This window comes from Cottoperca gobio, chromosome 3 (genome assembly GCF_900634415.1).
Source record: "Cottoperca gobio chromosome 3, fCotGob3.1, whole genome shotgun sequence".
Classification (NCBI taxonomy): Eukaryota; Metazoa; Chordata; class Actinopteri; order Perciformes; family Bovichtidae; genus Cottoperca; species Cottoperca gobio.
This window is the reverse complement of record NC_041357.1, coordinates 12,011,407-12,029,302: the sequence shown is the minus strand read 5'-3', so window position 1 is coordinate 12,029,302 and position 17,896 is coordinate 12,011,407. Positions and strand designations below refer to the sequence as shown.

General features: G+C 38.6%; 1 protein-coding gene across 1 annotated transcript in view; it reads left to right on the top strand.

The window, feature by feature from the left end:
* The window catches only part of adamts7 (a disintegrin-like and metallopeptidase (reprolysin type) with thrombospondin type 1 motif, 7), a 62,886-nt gene that overhangs the window by 23,387 nt on the left and 21,603 nt on the right, over nucleotides 1-17,896 (top strand). The window contains exons 9-17 of the mRNA XM_029428570.1: nucleotides 5,193-5,337; nucleotides 10,874-10,966; nucleotides 11,260-11,405; nucleotides 12,367-12,540; nucleotides 12,642-12,771; nucleotides 13,782-13,902; nucleotides 14,121-14,365; nucleotides 15,483-15,624; nucleotides 16,489-16,615. Coding sequence (XP_029284430.1) covers nucleotides 5,193-5,337; nucleotides 10,874-10,966; nucleotides 11,260-11,405; nucleotides 12,367-12,540; nucleotides 12,642-12,771; nucleotides 13,782-13,902; nucleotides 14,121-14,365; nucleotides 15,483-15,624; nucleotides 16,489-16,615 — 1,323 coding nt within the window. The remainder of the gene's footprint in view (nucleotides 1-5,192; nucleotides 5,338-10,873; nucleotides 10,967-11,259; nucleotides 11,406-12,366; nucleotides 12,541-12,641; nucleotides 12,772-13,781; nucleotides 13,903-14,120; nucleotides 14,366-15,482; nucleotides 15,625-16,488; nucleotides 16,616-17,896) is intronic.

Here is a 17,896-nt window from a genome sequence, read left to right as displayed (position 1 = left end):
CGCTAACATATGTATACACACTACAGTATGTATGGAAGTTCTATGATTTTTAGATGACCTTCCGATTCCTCTGGCATGTTCGATCTTGAAGAAAATGAAAGCCTACTGTACACTTCTCAGGTCACAGCTGAGTTTTTTTCCCAATCCAATACCAAGCACTCTCTTTTTCCTGAATTGAAATTCGAGGCCAGTTTGTGAGATAGGTGAGGGATTATGTTTGACAGGACAGGAAGTCAGGAAAACTGGGCATCCACATGGTGTGTATGGGGTGACATGGACCAGACAGGGGAACAGTATTCTTCTGCACAGTATACTATGCCTGCATGTGTGCATCAACCATACTGCTGTCAAAGACTTGCACTGTGTTGACTGTCTTGAGATATTTTACCATAGTCGCCCCAGTTTCTCAGCAGCTCCAAGCATCTGGAATTCATTTGGTGGGTGTTCCGCAACTTGACAGCATTGTAGCTTCTTGACTCCACTGTGGGGGGGGGAAGGGCTGTGGGGCGATATTTACACTTGTGGGAGGTTGCTAGACAAAAGCTACTGTCTGGTGTCTGGGCGATGGTAATAAAAAAGAGACAGGAGAGAGTTGACTCAGCACTTACAAGCACCATTTCCCACACATTTTACGTGGACAAGTATTGATTGCCATTAAATTAGATGCAGTAACTTGTGTTTTTGTTTATGACCAAATGCCTGAAAAGCACCCTCAGCAGTACTCTGTGTTTACTGCTAATTAGCCAATGTTAGCTAATATACTAAACTAAGATGGTGAACATCGTAAACATGCCTGCTAAACATCAGCATAACATTGTCATTGTCGGCATAGTTGAGCCCATCCTCACAGAGCTGCTAGCGAGGCTGACTCAGGGTTCTAGTCATGTTTCTTTACGCAGGTATGAGTTTATTATTGCTAAAAGGTCTGCTGGAGTCACATACTGAATGGAAATTTTGACCGAATGGAAATTTCTGACAGGACAAGGCAGACTGAGAGATCAAAGAGGACAGCTACAGTTAATTCATTCGTGATAAGAATAATGTATCCTACATTATGGCAAAATAAAAGCATTTACAATCGTCTAAATAATTTTTTTTTTCAAAAAGGCCATTTATTATAACTGAGGCAAGATGACCTTCAAAAGGAAAATAGATCAAGCAGTCTTCCCATGCACCCCCTTCAAGTTGGTGTGTCCCTGTCTTCCGACATCCAGCCAGCAACTCCAAAACCACTCAATCTGAATTGATAATTTTGTTCACTTGAGAGTTGACTACTGATATTTGTCTTCCCATCTCATAGCGCTAGTGTGGTCCCCACTCCCCCATTTTCACTGTGTTATCTCTTTCACTGGCTGCAGGACAAGGCTTCTATTGTTTATGGCTTTAATTGTCCCGCAGGCCTCCACTGCTCGCGCTGCGTCAGAGGTTGGGTCCGTAGGTGTTATTTTATGTGGAATGTGGAGGGTCACTCTGAGCTGAGTGGTTTGGATATTATCTCATAGATGGGCTACTCATAACAAGAGAGTATTAATGTCAAAAAGGCCATAAAGGACAAGTTGCAAGAAAAAGCAAAAAAACGAATTAAAATGCTATTTAATTGCTGCATAGAGGAACCACAGACTCAAAGAGCCTGAAGATATCTCACACACAACATGGCATATTTCATCACGGCTTATACATATTGATTATATATTTATTTTGATGTGAATGGATTTAAGAAACTGTTGATTGTCATAAACATTTCCTGGAAAGCTGCAGTAGAACCTAATGTGCCTCTAAACTGCCTTTCAGTCCGAAGGTACTCATGGAGAACATTTTAATTGCTGCTGTTTAATAATCAGTGTGAGGTCATCTCAAATTAATGATTTGTTGCTAAATGCTAAACAATCAACTATCTTTAAATCGAATATGTCTATCTTTTTAGATATTTCTTTTACGTTAACTGATGGAGGGTAAGACATCTATAAGCATGTGACAGAAACATAAGTGTATTATTAAGAATGTTCTCATTGGCAAAACTTTGTTCACCATTTTATAACAGATCATTTATGCAGTACTTGCTCTTTACAGATGCTCTAATCATACTTTTCTATTAACAATGGCTGAAATGACTTCGTGTTGTGTGACATTAGTTTTTTTTATTACCCGACTCTGCAGTTCTACAATTACACACAGTTAGCGACTAGCTCGTGAGCAGAGTGGAGCTTTTAGCAACTAAAGAGCCAGATATTTATTTTTTGCTCTTGACTCCAAATCAATGCTAATAGTGTCCGCCGGATGTGTTAAAGGGATAATGCTTTGATTTTTGTATTTCAGGTGGCGTAGTTAATATACACAGAATCACAGTAATCACAATATGGATTTCTTGTGTTAAATTTCACATTTAGAAAACATTTATTTCCCCGTTGCCAGGAAAAATATCAAATATAACCTTTTTATTGCCACTTTACACAAATAATGAGGGAAAACATCGTGTGCAGGTTATTTATGTCTTGTAAGCAGCGTCACAGCTTCTGACATTTGGTGGTGAGTCATTCCTGTGTAAAGTAGCAGGGTTTTTCAAGAGTAACATCATCCCTTGGCCAGACTTTAAATGTATAAATACGAAGCAAATTAACTTATGCATGGCCATCTTCCTTTGGCAATGCAGCTTTATATTTGCCTGGCCATACATTAAAGTAATTGACATTCATATCACAACGCTCACATTTGTGTCATTACCACAGGATTATTACACTCCCATGAGAGCTGAAACTATGGATATTTGGGTGCTCGCTAATTTTGAAGGGACAATCTCAAAGAATCAAATGATTCATCTGTACGTCAATGAACCAAAACATGTTTCACATTGTGATGCATATGATACCAATAAATAATTAATGCTTCAAATGGTCATTTTTTATGTATTAGATTGTTATGTTTTTATGCTGTTCATTGTTTCTCATTCCCAGATTAGTAGATTGTATTTTTGGGGTACGTATGTTGTAAAGATTATCTGCCGTCTTGTCACTTAGGAGGAGATAATTAGATAACAACTAATTGTTGTTATTTCTTTTCTTTTTAGTTTTTGTAAAACATGCACTCTGCAAGTTATAGATAATTACATTCCTACTGAGTTTTTTTCATTATGGTGTCCTGGCTGGATCCTTGAGGTAATACACTATTGTGTTAATATTAACAATATATTTTAACACAATACTAATTAGTGAGACTGACAGAATTGAGTGTAGCTGGCTATGGTGATGAGAAGCTATAATGAGACCGTTAACCAAGAATATATCTCTTTGCTGTATTCCATCCTCTGGAAGTCATTAAAAAGTGATAACGTGAACGCTATTCTCTCCCAAAGCTAATGTCATAACCAGTTTCAGACTGTCAGTCCAACCAGTCGGTAAAACTATGTTCAGTTCAACTATGCTGCAGCACTAATGGCTGTATCGCTATCAAGCGCAAGACATAAATCAGCTAGCAGATTATTCAGTAGACGACGTAGGGATGGACACACGCTGTGCTGGACAATTTAAGTAGCTGTAAGTGTGGCACCAACTGCACTGACTACATATCATCATGTGATTTTATATATACTAAAAATTGGTAATAATGACATGTGTGAAGTTATGCAGTACATGCAACTTTATATGTGGACGAAATGATATTACTTGCTACACTTGTGATAATGGCTAAGAGTCTCCTGAAATATGTTTAAATTAAAGTGCATTCACAGGTCACAGTAGAACAATACATCTATTTTTGTTGGTCACACTGAAGAGATCTGTTCCAGCTTCCTGTCCGCTGGAACAAGGGGTCATTCCACTTTGAAACAATAGTCATTGAATGTTTCATTTTTCATTTACTAAAAATAATTAGTATGTTAATTAATCTAAATTAAACAGTTTAAACTTTTCTTGACTCAAGCGACCACTTTGTGCCACACTAGCCTTCATTTTTTTAATTAGACTTTTAATATGCTTTTGAGTGAACAGGATTACTTCCGCTGAAGATGTTTACACCAAAGCAGTATCACTGCTATTTATGTCTTCATGTGTTCCTGTTTGTGCGATTAGTATAGCATCTTGCAAACACTTGACCAAATTAGCAACAAACTGCAAATTCAGTCTGTTGCGTCTCCTTGATAAATACTGCACGTGTGTTTGTGTCACATCTCTTTGACTCTAAAATATCTCACACTTTATCCTGCATTTTCTATAACACAGAGATCCTCACACAACACGTCATCATCCATGATGACGTGTTGTGTGAGGATCTGTCTTCACTTGAGATAGTGTTGTGAATACTTAAAGTATTTTTTTATTTGTCATTCAGCGCATTAATATAGCAACAACTATTTACTATATAAAGATACAGTGGAGTAATAGCTAGCAAATGGCCACCGCACTGCACTGTGCTCATACAGCGGTTAAAGCCAATTCTGACCCACGGCGTTATCACAGAAGCGTAACGGCGAGCCTGCCGGTTAGCTCTGTCAGCAGTGTTGCCGTGGATTGCACTGTAAACCCTCTTGGCAGGTATCCGCCGGCTCAGCTGTCGCCATGTTGAGAGCCATGGGGAGGCAATCTCTGAACCTTTTAAATTGTTGTACTGTATAGGGATCACTGGCTTGAAGTAAATGTGAAAAGCCACTTATTGTTGTCATTACATTCTATACCACAGCCGACAAACCTACAACACTGTGATACTGTGTGATAATTGATTTTTTGAGATTGGATTAGAGAGAATAAAAATATAGAAACTATGAAGAAGCTAATAAAGACAAAATACTGCATAAAGAGACCATAATATAATATAATTGATTTTAAGATGAGTACAAAATGGACTGTGTCACGAAGATGTAGCTTATCATTCAAACCTTTGGGGAGCTATGACAATAAGGGTGATTCACAGAAAGATTCTGGGCTGTTTTTTGAGAAGGTGCAATCTCATAACTCTCTGAATCCATTCAGTAGCGTTTCCTCGCTGGACAAATCTGTTTTACATGTCTCAGTGTGTGTGTGTGTGTGTGTGTGTGTGTGTGTGTGTGTGTGTGTGTGTGTGTGTGTGTGTGTGTGTGTGTGTGTGTGTGTGTGTGTGTGTGTGTGTGTGTGTGTGTGTGTTTGTTTCAAAGAGACTTTTATAAACTGTGCTAACCAGACTGTGTTTCTTTAACATCCACCCACTTCTCCCACGCCTCACAGTCGCGGCTGGGGCTGGTGCCTTGATGATGCCCCGGTGAAAGATGAACTCTCTCTGAGCTCGGTGCTTCCTGGGGTTCTGTACAGCGCTGCTCATCAGTGTCGGCTGCAGTATGGATCTGGATCCCTGCTCTGCGATGACATGGACGTAAGTCTCCCTAACAACAAATACATCAAAACAAATCCATGTAAAGCATGTGGGTCTTTTGTGTCCTCTTTTTTTTTCTTTCCTGTATTATTTCCTTGTGTACTGTACACGTTTGTCCTCATTTGCTCTTTTCTATTATATCCTGTCTTGTTTTGTTGCATCCATGTTTGCTTTTGAAGTGGCCTTATTTATGAACAGGCCTTATTTAAAGCTCACACCAATCCCCATAATGTCCTCCTTCCTTCCCCGATCCCATTGTGTCTTCTGTACAGTGTGTGCTATTCAAACGTTACCTTATTATTGTACTGATGGATGGATGGACCTACTTGAAATCACTTTTAGTTTCTGATAGAATGCTGTGTTTTAATGTGTATTACAAAGAGCCCCGTGCTTTACTGTCTTTAACTGATATAAACATCTTTTTAGGAGAATATTAACTGTAATAAAAATATAACCTAAGAAAATACATTGTTACTACCTTCATCAGCAGAGTCTGTAGGTCCTCTTTTCAGGGTGCATACAGTCCGCATAACCTTCACCAATAAAGTAAAGCAGCATATAGCAGCACGTGGCCTGAAGAAACAATCAGTTATTGAGTTTCCAAAATGTACAATATCCTGAAGGAATCCAGGATACAAGTCTTAATTTACAGCCCAATCACCTCTAATAAATGCAGTATAGGTCACTTTGCTATCGTAATGCATGTCCACACATGGCTTCTTAAATCTGCGGCGTCCACAACATCTGCTATATGGAATATTTAATATGTTCTGGGACTGAGGGCCTTTTCTTTTTCTTTTTATTGTGGATGGACAAGAGGAATGCTGTGCAGCTTCTTCAACCCTCTGCACTTTACTGTGTAGTCATCAGCAATATATAATGTGGTATAAATAAAATGTATTATTATGGTTATTATTATCAATACTTGCACACACCAGCTTGCCATAAAGCCTCTACAGCAGTAGTCTTCAACGTTTTTCAGCCAAGGATCCCCAAACTGGTGTAGCGTGGTGCAGGGACCCCCTACTGTATATATTGTACAGAAGAGGCTTGAAGAGGTCTGTGCGACATGGGGGGGGGGGGGGGGACCTAATAGATCTTCTTCTTCCAACGGTTTTACCAGTTGTAGAGTTGACATTTGGACATACTGTATTAGTGCTATTCTGCTATTAGTAATTCCTAAGACTTATTATTCATATGACACAAATTGCCCCTTTGGGGACAATAAAGTGTTCTACAGCATGTGATCTCTCAAGTGTTAGATCTATCAGTAATTATCTCATTTCATTACAGTTCATTTAGCTGACGCTTTTGTCCAAAGCGACATTAAGTGCAAACAATCATGAGGATAAAACTCCGAAAAGCAACAATCTTGCTTCAAATAAGTGAAATCATTTTAAGTGCAGTACAATAGCTTCAAAAAGCCAAACCAGTTTGTAGAACATTTTGTCCGACCTCGTTTGAAGGCTAAAGTGTTAGTTGTTCTGAACGGCCACACTCAAAGGCTGAGTGAAAAGCCGGATGTCATAGAAAGAGGGGAGATGCCGGCCACCTTCTGAGACAGTCACTCCAGAGAGACATTCATAGTGCTGCACTCTGTTGACCACATGAGAAGTGATATTGTGTCACTAATGAAAATGTCGGAAAACTGTTGAGGGAGGGGTTTCGGAAACTATTAAACCGATTTACAAGCAGGTCTGATGGAGCATACTGGAGATTTAAAGGCCCCCTGTGTTTCCTAACAGCTCTCTGGTTTCATTTTCTGTACTGCATCTGTAAGCCCCTCAGCATGGCCAGACATGTCTGTCACCTCCTTTTTTAGCACAGGAAACTCCCCTCTCTGCATTCATCAATCCTAGAATTATGACATGAGCTGGATTTAAACTCGCTGCATAAGCAAAACTCATATTACCATGTAGCAGGTCGTGGTAACATGGGTACGCAATGCAGTCTCAGTATTCAAGCTTACTGCTGAAGAAACTCATAGACACGTGTTTGAACTATAGAAACGATGAACACAGGATTTGCATAGATTTAATCCTTTGTGCGTGTCTGAGTATATCTTTTGTGAATTTGATTGAATCCCCTCTGCTTTAATGTACGGTATGTATTATGGATGTGTATTATGGCTGGGTTAGATCTAAATGATCTTTATTCAGTACTTGACGTCAGAGCAAGAGGTGTTGCAAAATATCAGACAGACGGAGACCACACACGTACAATTTATCCACCAGCAATGTCATTTCTCAAAGTAACAACAGTGTCTCAATAAATATAATTTGTTACAACATGTGAGTCATTTACAATCACCCCCCAGAATAGAAAAACAACGGTGAGTTGCTTATAACCAGTCAAGCAAATCCAATTCATTCACAAATTCCCAGTCACATAGTTTCTTGGATTAAAATGTTGAGCCTGTTTCTTTTTTATAGCATGTTTACCAACCTTGAAGTTTAATTGTACCCTGTGCAGTTTTCTTGTATACATAGTTTTGTTAACATTTAGCGTGTCTCACCAAAAGGAATATATCCTTGAGAGGCCTAACTGACGCGATGAATGTCCTATTTGTGTTACGCCGGGGAAAAGGTGAGGACCTAAATGCAGTACAGGAGAGGATATTAACGAAAAGCGAGCTTTAATTAAACAAAGCCGAAAATACAAAAATAACTAACAACAGAGGGCACACGCTATAACGGTACAAAAGGTGAAAAGTAAACTGAACACACAAACCAGGAAGATACGAGGGAACACAGCACGAGGAGGCACGAGAAAACATCCAACAATAAGGGCGTAACATGAAAGGACGATCCGACAAGGAACAATGAGACAGACAGGGATATATACAAACAGAAGCTAATGAAGGGAACGAGACACGGCTGGGGGAGAAAGGCAAGGAAACAAGGGCAGGGTGAATGGACACAGGAGGATCAAATCAACAATCACAAAGGGAGGGAAAACACACAAACAGGAAGTACAACTAGACATGACACAAGGGTAGTGAATTTTACAAAATAAAACAGGAAACCAAGATCATGACAATTTGGAAAGGTCTTGCTTACAGTGTTGTTCCTTCCTTCAGATGGAAGGACATCACAAAGTAACTTGACAGACACAACTTCTTCTTTTGCTGTCATGTTTCCGGCAGTCTACACTATGGAATAAAACATTGCTCCACAGTGCCGTGAGTGAACAAAATCTACACAGTAACCTTTAAGACTTACATTTCTAATCACAGTAGCTCCATTAAAGTCCTTATAGTCCGCTATCTTCTGTAATCAAATGTTTATTTGAAGATCATTCTTGCCTGTTCGATGGGCAAATGTTGTTGCTTTACACCTACTTTTAGAGTCTTGCTCAATTGAAGCTTGCCTTATTTTTTTCAGTTAAAATCTAAAAAGGAGTTTGTTACATACTACAAACTTTGCTTTAGAATATATTACCATAATCAGACCGAGCACAAATCAGAGTTCAGGAAATGAAAATGCTCACCATGATGGTGATTATGTACGTATTAATAGCTTACGGTTCACTCGCACAATGCCGCCCTTCAGCCTTTGCTGCCCCTACTTAGCCGTTTCTCCTGCAGCTTGATGAAACGGACAAGACTGGTTTGATGTTGTTTTCACATATTACTGCGCCGAAGAGTACATTATAATAAACAAAAAGGAAGTGGAAAAGCACTAGAATGCGAAACAAACAACTTTGTCGTTAAAGTAGGTTTTATTTGTGCGCTTTCTGGACTAATACTTTTTTTTAACTTTTGCATTAAATTGTATTAAACTTGTTCGTTTTATTGAGAGTTTATCATTTCTTATGTTGAAAATGTTGTAAAAATGTATTCGACTGAATGAATTGAATCTACTCGAGTAAGTATTGTGCAAAACAACTACTAAAAAATGTAAATACTTGTTAGTTCCCACCCCTGGAAATAAAGCATTTTGTTTTGTGGATACTGAACAGAAAACAGAAAACCATGCGTGTCTCTTTTAAAGCAGCGCAGACTGACTTCTATTGAGTGCTGCTATTGTGCCATGTATCAGGGAAAGCTTAAACAGGAGATCATATTGACAAGTGCTTTGTAGTACAGGTTTCTGGGTGTACGCACAAGTCAGTGCTACATCTGATTGCCTTGGTTAAAGGGATTGCTGAAGTTGATCGATACTTAGTTTGTTTGGAGATTGGGGAGGATTTCTTTACGTATTAATTTGTTTTTTTCTTGTGACGCAGCCAGAGGAGTATAGCCGGTCAAGTCGTAAAAAATCCCCTGATGTGGGTGTCGCACAAATCTGTTTTATTTAGAAGCTTTCAGAATTCCTGTGGAACGTGATGACCAGTCACTGAGTTTTTCATTTCTTTTGTAAATTGAATCTCTCCAGTGAGAATCCATACTGCTGTTTCCCAGACTTTATCTTCATGTTATTAGTTGCAGAGGTTTTAAATTATTACTTGGAAAAGAAGCTAAATATTGCCCACAGATCACCGTTAATTATTGCATTCTGAAAGTTCAAAATCCATCCTAATCTGCAGTATGACGACTTTGGCCAAATGCAAACACATTGATCACAAATGTCAAACAACAGCAACAAGAATGGGTTTAGACAATTGCAGCGATCAGCCAAGAAACTCCAGTACATGTGACCTTTTGGTGTTATCAGTCTTCACACACAGATTTGACCACTGCGGTAAATAAACAGCTTCTTGTTGGTCTTTTGATTATTTAATACATTGAATATATTGAATATTGACTTGAATGAGTATCATTCAGAAGCAAGCAGACTGTTGTCTGTAAAAGTTTTTTTTTTATGTTGCTTTTCACGGTGGCACTGAGAGATCGATGCACTGCAACTAAAGAAAACACGTGCACATTTAAGAAAAACATCCCCACGTGCACATTTTACACACAGAAAAGTATTGGAAAATCATCACTGTTGTGCTGTAGAACTTGATCCACAAAAAGGATAGCTACTAGATGGGATGATCATGATAAGTACTTTCAGTATTATCATTTCACATAGAACATCATACAGCGATGGGTTTTTGGGGAACAAGGGGAAGTCAACAATTCTTCAAAGCTCCGGCCTGTAATCTGTATCTGATCTGCTGTGTGTGAAGAGATGACATTTGTCTCATCACACAGAGCAACAACAAACAGTAGGCTTTGCAAGTGAGGGTTTGCTTCATCCACCAATATTATTGACATATCAAACCACATTAGCTCGACAAATACAAGTAAACCTGAGGGAGAGTCTGTACAACTTGTACGGTACAGATCCATAAAGAACATTGACGTAAAACGCCAGCAGCTACAATCACCAATTGGAGGGCACTTAACAGTTTTTACAAGGATACTCATTATGACTGTTTTCATTTAATTAAAGGTCAGATGCCGTACGTACTTACTGTATATGTGAGTGTTAAAAGGGTATTGATCGCTTTCATACAGAATCTCTGCTTACGTAATAACATAAATGAATAACAAACAACAGAATGTTTAAAGTGCAAACAGTAAGACGATAATCTTTCTCTGCTTTCCTAGAATGTGTGCAGCACGCTGTGGTGCACTGTGGGAACGACCTGCCACTCGAAGCTGGATGGGGCTGTGGATGGGACTAGTTGTGGGGAGGACAAGGTGAGTCTTTCATTTCATGCGCATGAAAGGAATAAGACATGGGGAGTGTGATGACTTCTATTTGCAGTATTTATTTTTGCATGTTGCATATTACTAACAGGATTGAGAACCAACAATGTAGTTTAAACTTTAGTTTAAATAGATTAGTTTTTAATAGAGTACACGCAAACCTTAAAGTGGATAGGTCTCAACTATAGAAGACAACATTATTAATTTCCTGTCAAGTAAGAACATAAGATTTACTGCGTGTGTTCATTTATTTACTGACGTAAACTTTGCTGTTTTTTTTCTAGTGGTGTTTCAGTGGACAGTGTGTGGCAGTTGGATATCAGCCAGAGAGTGTAAATGGTGGCTGGGCATCGTGGAGCGAGTGGTCGGCCTGTTCGAGGACGTGTGGGGCTGGAGTCCGCAGCGCCCAGAGAGACTGTGATAACCCAGTGTAAGTGTTACTTTTCAGTAAAAAAAAACCTATAAATGTGTTCTTGTTTTGAACTATTGTTATGCCTCTGTGCCAGCGTAATGTTTTCAGGTTGTCTGTCCCATTCTTGTCAACGCAATATCTATATAGCCTGGAGGTTGTTTTTTTTGTTTTTTTCAAATTTGGCACAAACATCTACTTGCAATTAAGGATGAACTGATTTGTTTTATTTGGTGGTCAAAGGTTAAGGTCACTGTGATCTCAAAATACGCATTTTTTGGCCAGAACTCAATAGTTCATATGCTAATTATAAAATTCCACACAAATGTCTAATAGGATAAAATAATAAAGTGATAACATTTTGGACAGACATGGATGTAAACTGCAACTTGACTGGTTGGTGCAGGTATACAACTGCGAGGAGGTCATTTTAGTTTTACAATTAAATTAATCCTATTAAAATCCTTTAATGTCTTTTAAACATAACATGACCCCAGTTGTAGAGCCATGGGGAAAAGGCTGTTTAACTGTACTTAGAAGATACATTTACAGTTTGCAATGTGTAATGTAGTCTTTGTATGAACATAGAGAGATGAAACTATTTTGGGAAATACATGGACAGATAATGATTGACATTTGGATAATAAAAGGAGTATTGGGAAGTAACTTAACTCACACATTTCATCTCTAGATTGCCAGTTAGAGACAGTAGAAGCTATGATGTAATCTATAGACTAGAGCCCAAACAATATGATGTTGTTATAAGCAAACAAATCACAGATAGACGTAAGAGAGTCAGTGTACAGCTATGTGTTTGCAAAAACTAATACGTCTGGATTGGATCTATTTGTATAGTTGACATAAATTTAAGGTTTTTATTAAAAAGCATATCTCTATACTACACCATTTTCCACCATATCACAAAGTTTTGAACATGAAATCAATGAGCAGCAATGTAAAAACATCTTTGACTATCCAACAGTCCCAAGTACAGAGGGAACTATTGTTTGGGAGAGAGACGGAGGTACAAGATCTGCAACACCACACCGTGTCCGCATGACCTGCCCACCTTCAGAGACATCCAGTGTAGTCACTTCAACACATTGCCGTACAAGGGCAAGTTCTACAAGTGGGAAGCAGTCATCAACAAAGGTGGGCAGAATAAACTTTATCTAGGCTGTGACGGTATTTAGACCTTTGGTTGTGGTTGTACAGCGTTCGTCACAACTTTGTCTCTCCTTGACTCTTTCAGTGAAGCCCTTGTGAACTCCACTGCCGTCCTCTGAATGAACATTTTTCTGATAAGATGCAGGACACTGTCACTGATGGGACACCGTGCTACAAAGGCAACACAAGCAGAGATATGTGCGTCAATGGCATCTGTAAGGTATAAACGCTCTATTCGACTTATATTATCTGACAATTACTGTATGTTTTGTTGTCTCCGCTTCGGCGTTCGATCTGTTTCCTTTCTCGATTTCAAAACAACATTCATTGATTATTCCATTCTTGTTGTTATTTCCATGCGTTGCTGCTTTGTTAGTCATACAGTATATTAAGTTGATTCTCACTTTGTTTTCTCTGCAGGCGAGTGTTGTATATTTGACATTCTGCATGAAAATGAGCTTGTTGATAGAAATATATCGTGGCTGCTATCTCTCTGCTCTTGCCTGTCGGCCTGGGCCAAAATGCCAGTCACTGATACAGACATTGTTTGGATACTGAGTGGACAGCAATCACAGACTTTGTGGCTCTGATTTCATGACATTTTGTGACATTTTTGTCAGGAAGCATTTTTGTTTTCCGCCTTACCTGGAAACTATGTTGTGTTTTAAAGGGTAGCTGTAACAATAAAGACAGAAGCAGTTTTTCTCAATAGATCATTCTTAAAAAAATCATTCATAAAGACTTATGTCTTAATCCTGTTCCTCATTTTGAGAGTTTAGCCTGTTTCCATGCTATATTTTTTATGATGGTCTTCTGGGACTAACCTTTCGTTTATTTAGATTACATATTGTGCATTTAACTGCGCCAGGGGGAGCAGCAGCAACAGCAGGGCTGTAACAGCAGGGCTATAACATTAATAATAAAGCAGCACAGAACAATATTAAGGATTACTGGGATTTTCACTTGCATCACCTACCTTATCTAAACAAGTCAAGGGCGCATGAGGTAAGGTGAGGCAGGGTTGTGTTCTGTGCTTTTCTTAAGGCTTTTAAAAAGTGCATGAACAGATCTTATCAAGTTTTTATATGGATGGCTTTGATCAAAAGACATTTTTAGCCCCCAAATTGCAGCATAATGTGTGTTCTCTATCTTTGCCTTTGTTGTGTTATCACAGTGAAGTTTATTCTAGATAAGAATTGTGAAGTTTATTTTGTTGCATGTGTGTTGCAGAATTTAGGCTGTGACTATGTGATTGACTCCAGTGCCGTGGAGGATCGCTGTGGGGTGTGTCATGGTAACGGCTCCACCTGTACAACTGTGAGGAGAACATTTGAGGAGACTGAAGGACTCGGTATGTTTCTACATAATTAGGGTTTAGCAATAGACCTATTTGTGGAAGATATTTTGACATGGATGACAATTCAAAACAAAACTCACTCCCTTTTCCTTTTTGCAAAAAGCCTAAAGCTTTTCCAAGGTGCCATTTGTCTCCTCCGTCTTCTGTGAGAAATGTGTATCAGGATACCTTGTGTTTCAATTTCACTTACTGGAAAATGTAATGTCTTTTAGGCTATGTAGACATTGGACTGATCCCAGAGAGAGCTTGGGACATCCGCATTGAGGAAGTAGCTGAAGCTGGGAACTTCTTGGCGTTACGAAGTGACAACCCCAACAAGTATTTTCTGAATGGCGGCTGGACGATCCAGTGGAATGGAGAGTACAAGGCAGCCGGGACAATATTCACCTACGAGAGGACGGGACACCTGGAGAACCTGACGTCTCCTGGGCCCACCATGGAACCTCTGTGGATTCAGGTCGGATCAACAGCTTAACCTAATGTTTTCAGTGCATCTCTTAATAAAATAAATACTGAAACTGAAATACTGTCTGTAGAAAGAAATCAAGGGGAATTCTGACAGCACAGCAATATGAAAACACATATGGTGACAATACCAGAAGTATTAAGCGCCTGCTGCCCTGGTCCTGCTGGACACCGGGAAGCCTTTTTGACATTTTCCTGGATTCATCCAAACTTTCTCTTTTTCAACACTCATCATTCTCTGTCAAATGTTGTATTTGTACTATGTTGTTTATCCTGTACACACGACATCTATTACAGTCTGTCCGTCCTGGGAGAGGGATCCCTCCTCAGTCTCTCCCTGAGGTTTCTTCCATTTTTCCCCCTTTAATTATGGGGTTTCTTTTAGGAAGTTTTTTCTTGTGCGATGCGAGGGTCTAAGGACAGAGGGTGTCGTAACCTGTACAGTCTGTAAAGCACACTGACACAAATGTATAATTTATGATATTGGGCTATACAAATAAATTTGATTTGATTTGATTAAGAACTATTATAGTAAAATAAATTAACATCAAAAGTAACTCAAGCTGATATATTGTTAGACAAAATGTATTTATTCACATGAAATTGAAATGACTGAAAAACAACAAAACAAGCACGGTGGTTTCTTCCCCCCTTACAAGGCTCCTCTCCAGGTAGTAAGCTCTCGGGGGGGGGTTTGCAGTGCTGAACATGGCTTACTTGTCAAACATAAGCCTCACGACTGTATTCATTCTGACTGTAAGCAAGCATGGGAAGTAGTTACTATTATTGACGTACTTTAGTCATCTTTATTATCTACTGAAGACTTACTGCTTAGTTTAAAATGAGACAAATAATCTAAGGGGCTACTGAAAGGCTACAGGAGACCTTTTAACATCTGCATGTCAAAAGACTGTCTCAAATGAAGCTGTCCCTTTTTTAATCCTTTCTTCATGGTTCTTCAGATGTGGTGGAAACACAAACAGTAAATGTGCAAAAGGGATTCTTAGTTCCTAGGAATGTTTTGTCAAGGGCTGGTAGTCTTTTCTGTGTGTGGTCCAGAATTACATTTTGGTACTTTTATTTATTTGATATTGTTTTGTGTGTTACAGCTTCTCTTTCAGGAGACAAACCCAGGAGTGAGGTACGAGTACACAATCAGTCGCAATGTCTCGGAGGACAACGACATCCCTGCGTCAGTTTTCTTCTGGAAATATGGTTCATGGACTGAATGCAGTGTCACCTGTGGAACAGGTAAAAGAAACAACTTAAGGTTTTGCCATCGATAGGTTGGTAGGTAGGAGAGAGAGAGATGCCTGCCAGGCTGGTAAATCTTTAGCTCTTAGTTTTGAATGTATGTCCCTGAGTCTTTAGAAACAGACTTTAAGTACAGACAGCATGTGTGTCTTTAGTTTATACTTATAATGCTCAACTTTACCTAGACACATGGGAGCCTTTTCTATGGTAGCTGAAATACAAACGCTAAGTGTGATATATAATTTCTTTCTAAAATATTTATCACATATTCATTTCTTTGTGAGTGTATGAATTGTCTGTGAATACCTTGAATTGCTCCTACTATTGAATGTCAGGAAGCGCAGCTTAAATGTGTTAATTATGCTTAATGATTCTATTATACATTCTCTAACCTACAGTTTAAAAGGTCAAGGGTTTGACCTGCCAAGTCAGTCGGATAATGATTGACATAAATCTATTTAAATAAGTTTGCCATTAGGTTATCTTGAAGAGGTTACAGAGAGAAATCATTTAATGCAGCTGACCCTGGACCTTTTTTTTGTGAACAGCTTTATAAGTCCAGAATTTGCTCCTTCAGGAATCATTAATTAAGTTTAGTGTTTTGGTTTCTCTGATCTACCAGAAGAACTGGTTAATGGATGGACCTTAAAGATCAATTAGAGACATTACAGTGTGTGTGTGTGTGTGACAAATATAAAGGATTTGAAAGTTTGTCCCATGTAGCCTCTTAATCACCTACTGGTGGCCTACCAGGTTAGGCACAAGGCTATTATTATTCTCACTAAGATGAAGCTGGGAGCCTTATATGTGTTTGCGTGTGTACTTAGTCACAAACGCTCTCGCCTCTCACCGGTGTTCCAGGTGTTCAGAGGCAGATTGTTCACTGTGTGGAAAAGACAATTGGGATAGTGGAACAGCGCTTCTGTGACCCTTTAACCCGGCCCGACGATAACCGAACCAGCTGTTACAAGGATCCATGTCCAGCCATGTGAGTTTACCCTCCAGACAACACTTAAACAATTACTCGAGCAGTATTTACAGACACACCCTCAACCCTTGCCTTTGTAGAGTTCATGGTAGCAAATAATCACTGGTTTAGTATTTTGGACAACGGAAAACATTATTAATTATGATTGAATAATTGTAACAGAATAATGTAAATAGAAGCGGTACCTCCAATAATAGTTGCCTTGATTTAAAAAATGTTTTTTGAAAAGAATCCATGATAGAGCAGTTTTAATGAGAAAGATTTTATATTTTTCTGTTTCTTTCAATTTTACACCAGCACATGCAAATGGCAACACCTTGATTGCTCCAAATGTCAGAAACATGCATGGCCAGGTGCCATTCTGTTACTTTACAAATTCCTTGTACGTGAAAACCTGCTTGGCAATAAACCAAATTCTGATTCTGATTCTGATTTAATCCGATCTTAACACATCCTACAGCTATCAAAATGTAAAAGTTGAATCTTTAAAAGTTGTTTGCTATTGCAGATCGTAGAAAATAATAGAAATCTTACAGCTGCAGTAATTGATTATGTTAATCAACCTCTGTCTGGAGATGGCAACAATATTAAACGGTTAATGACGATGTGTATTAGATCATTTTGTTGTAGTGAGATTTTCACAGTGAGTAAAATGCAAATACGTTAGTAATTAGATAATAATATTTGAAGTATATAATAATAATAATAATAATAATAATAATAATAATAATAATAATAATAATAATAATAATATTTAAGTGCACATTGCTGAGAAAACATATGTTGCATATGTTGTTGTGTTTCCTATTAATTAGTACTTCTTGTGTCAAGTCTTCAAGTGTTTCCATTTGTACCTGCTACTCAGAGCATTTTGTATGGAACTTCAAAGAGGAGCTCTTGAGGACAAGGGGGACTGTATAACACTTTTTCTCCCCCTATCCCCACCAAAGTCTTCAAAGTCTCCCAAAATTGAAGACAAATGATGGTTATTAAGAAACTATGTGAGTGATGAGATGAGAGGTGAAATAGCTGGCAGGCTGACAGCTTCATTGAGAATAAGCACTCACATTTTATTTGACCTAAAAGTAGAATCAGCAGTGAAACAGCTCGATTTCCTCTCAGAACAGGACTTTTGTTCAAATGGATCAGCACCCAGTTCCACAAAATCCACAGAGCTGGATATTATAATGAACATTTGTGTTGTTAAAAGTTCTTAGTACAATGCAGGGCATCAACATTATTAATCAGTGACAAAAAAATAACGATCTTTATGTCCCAGCT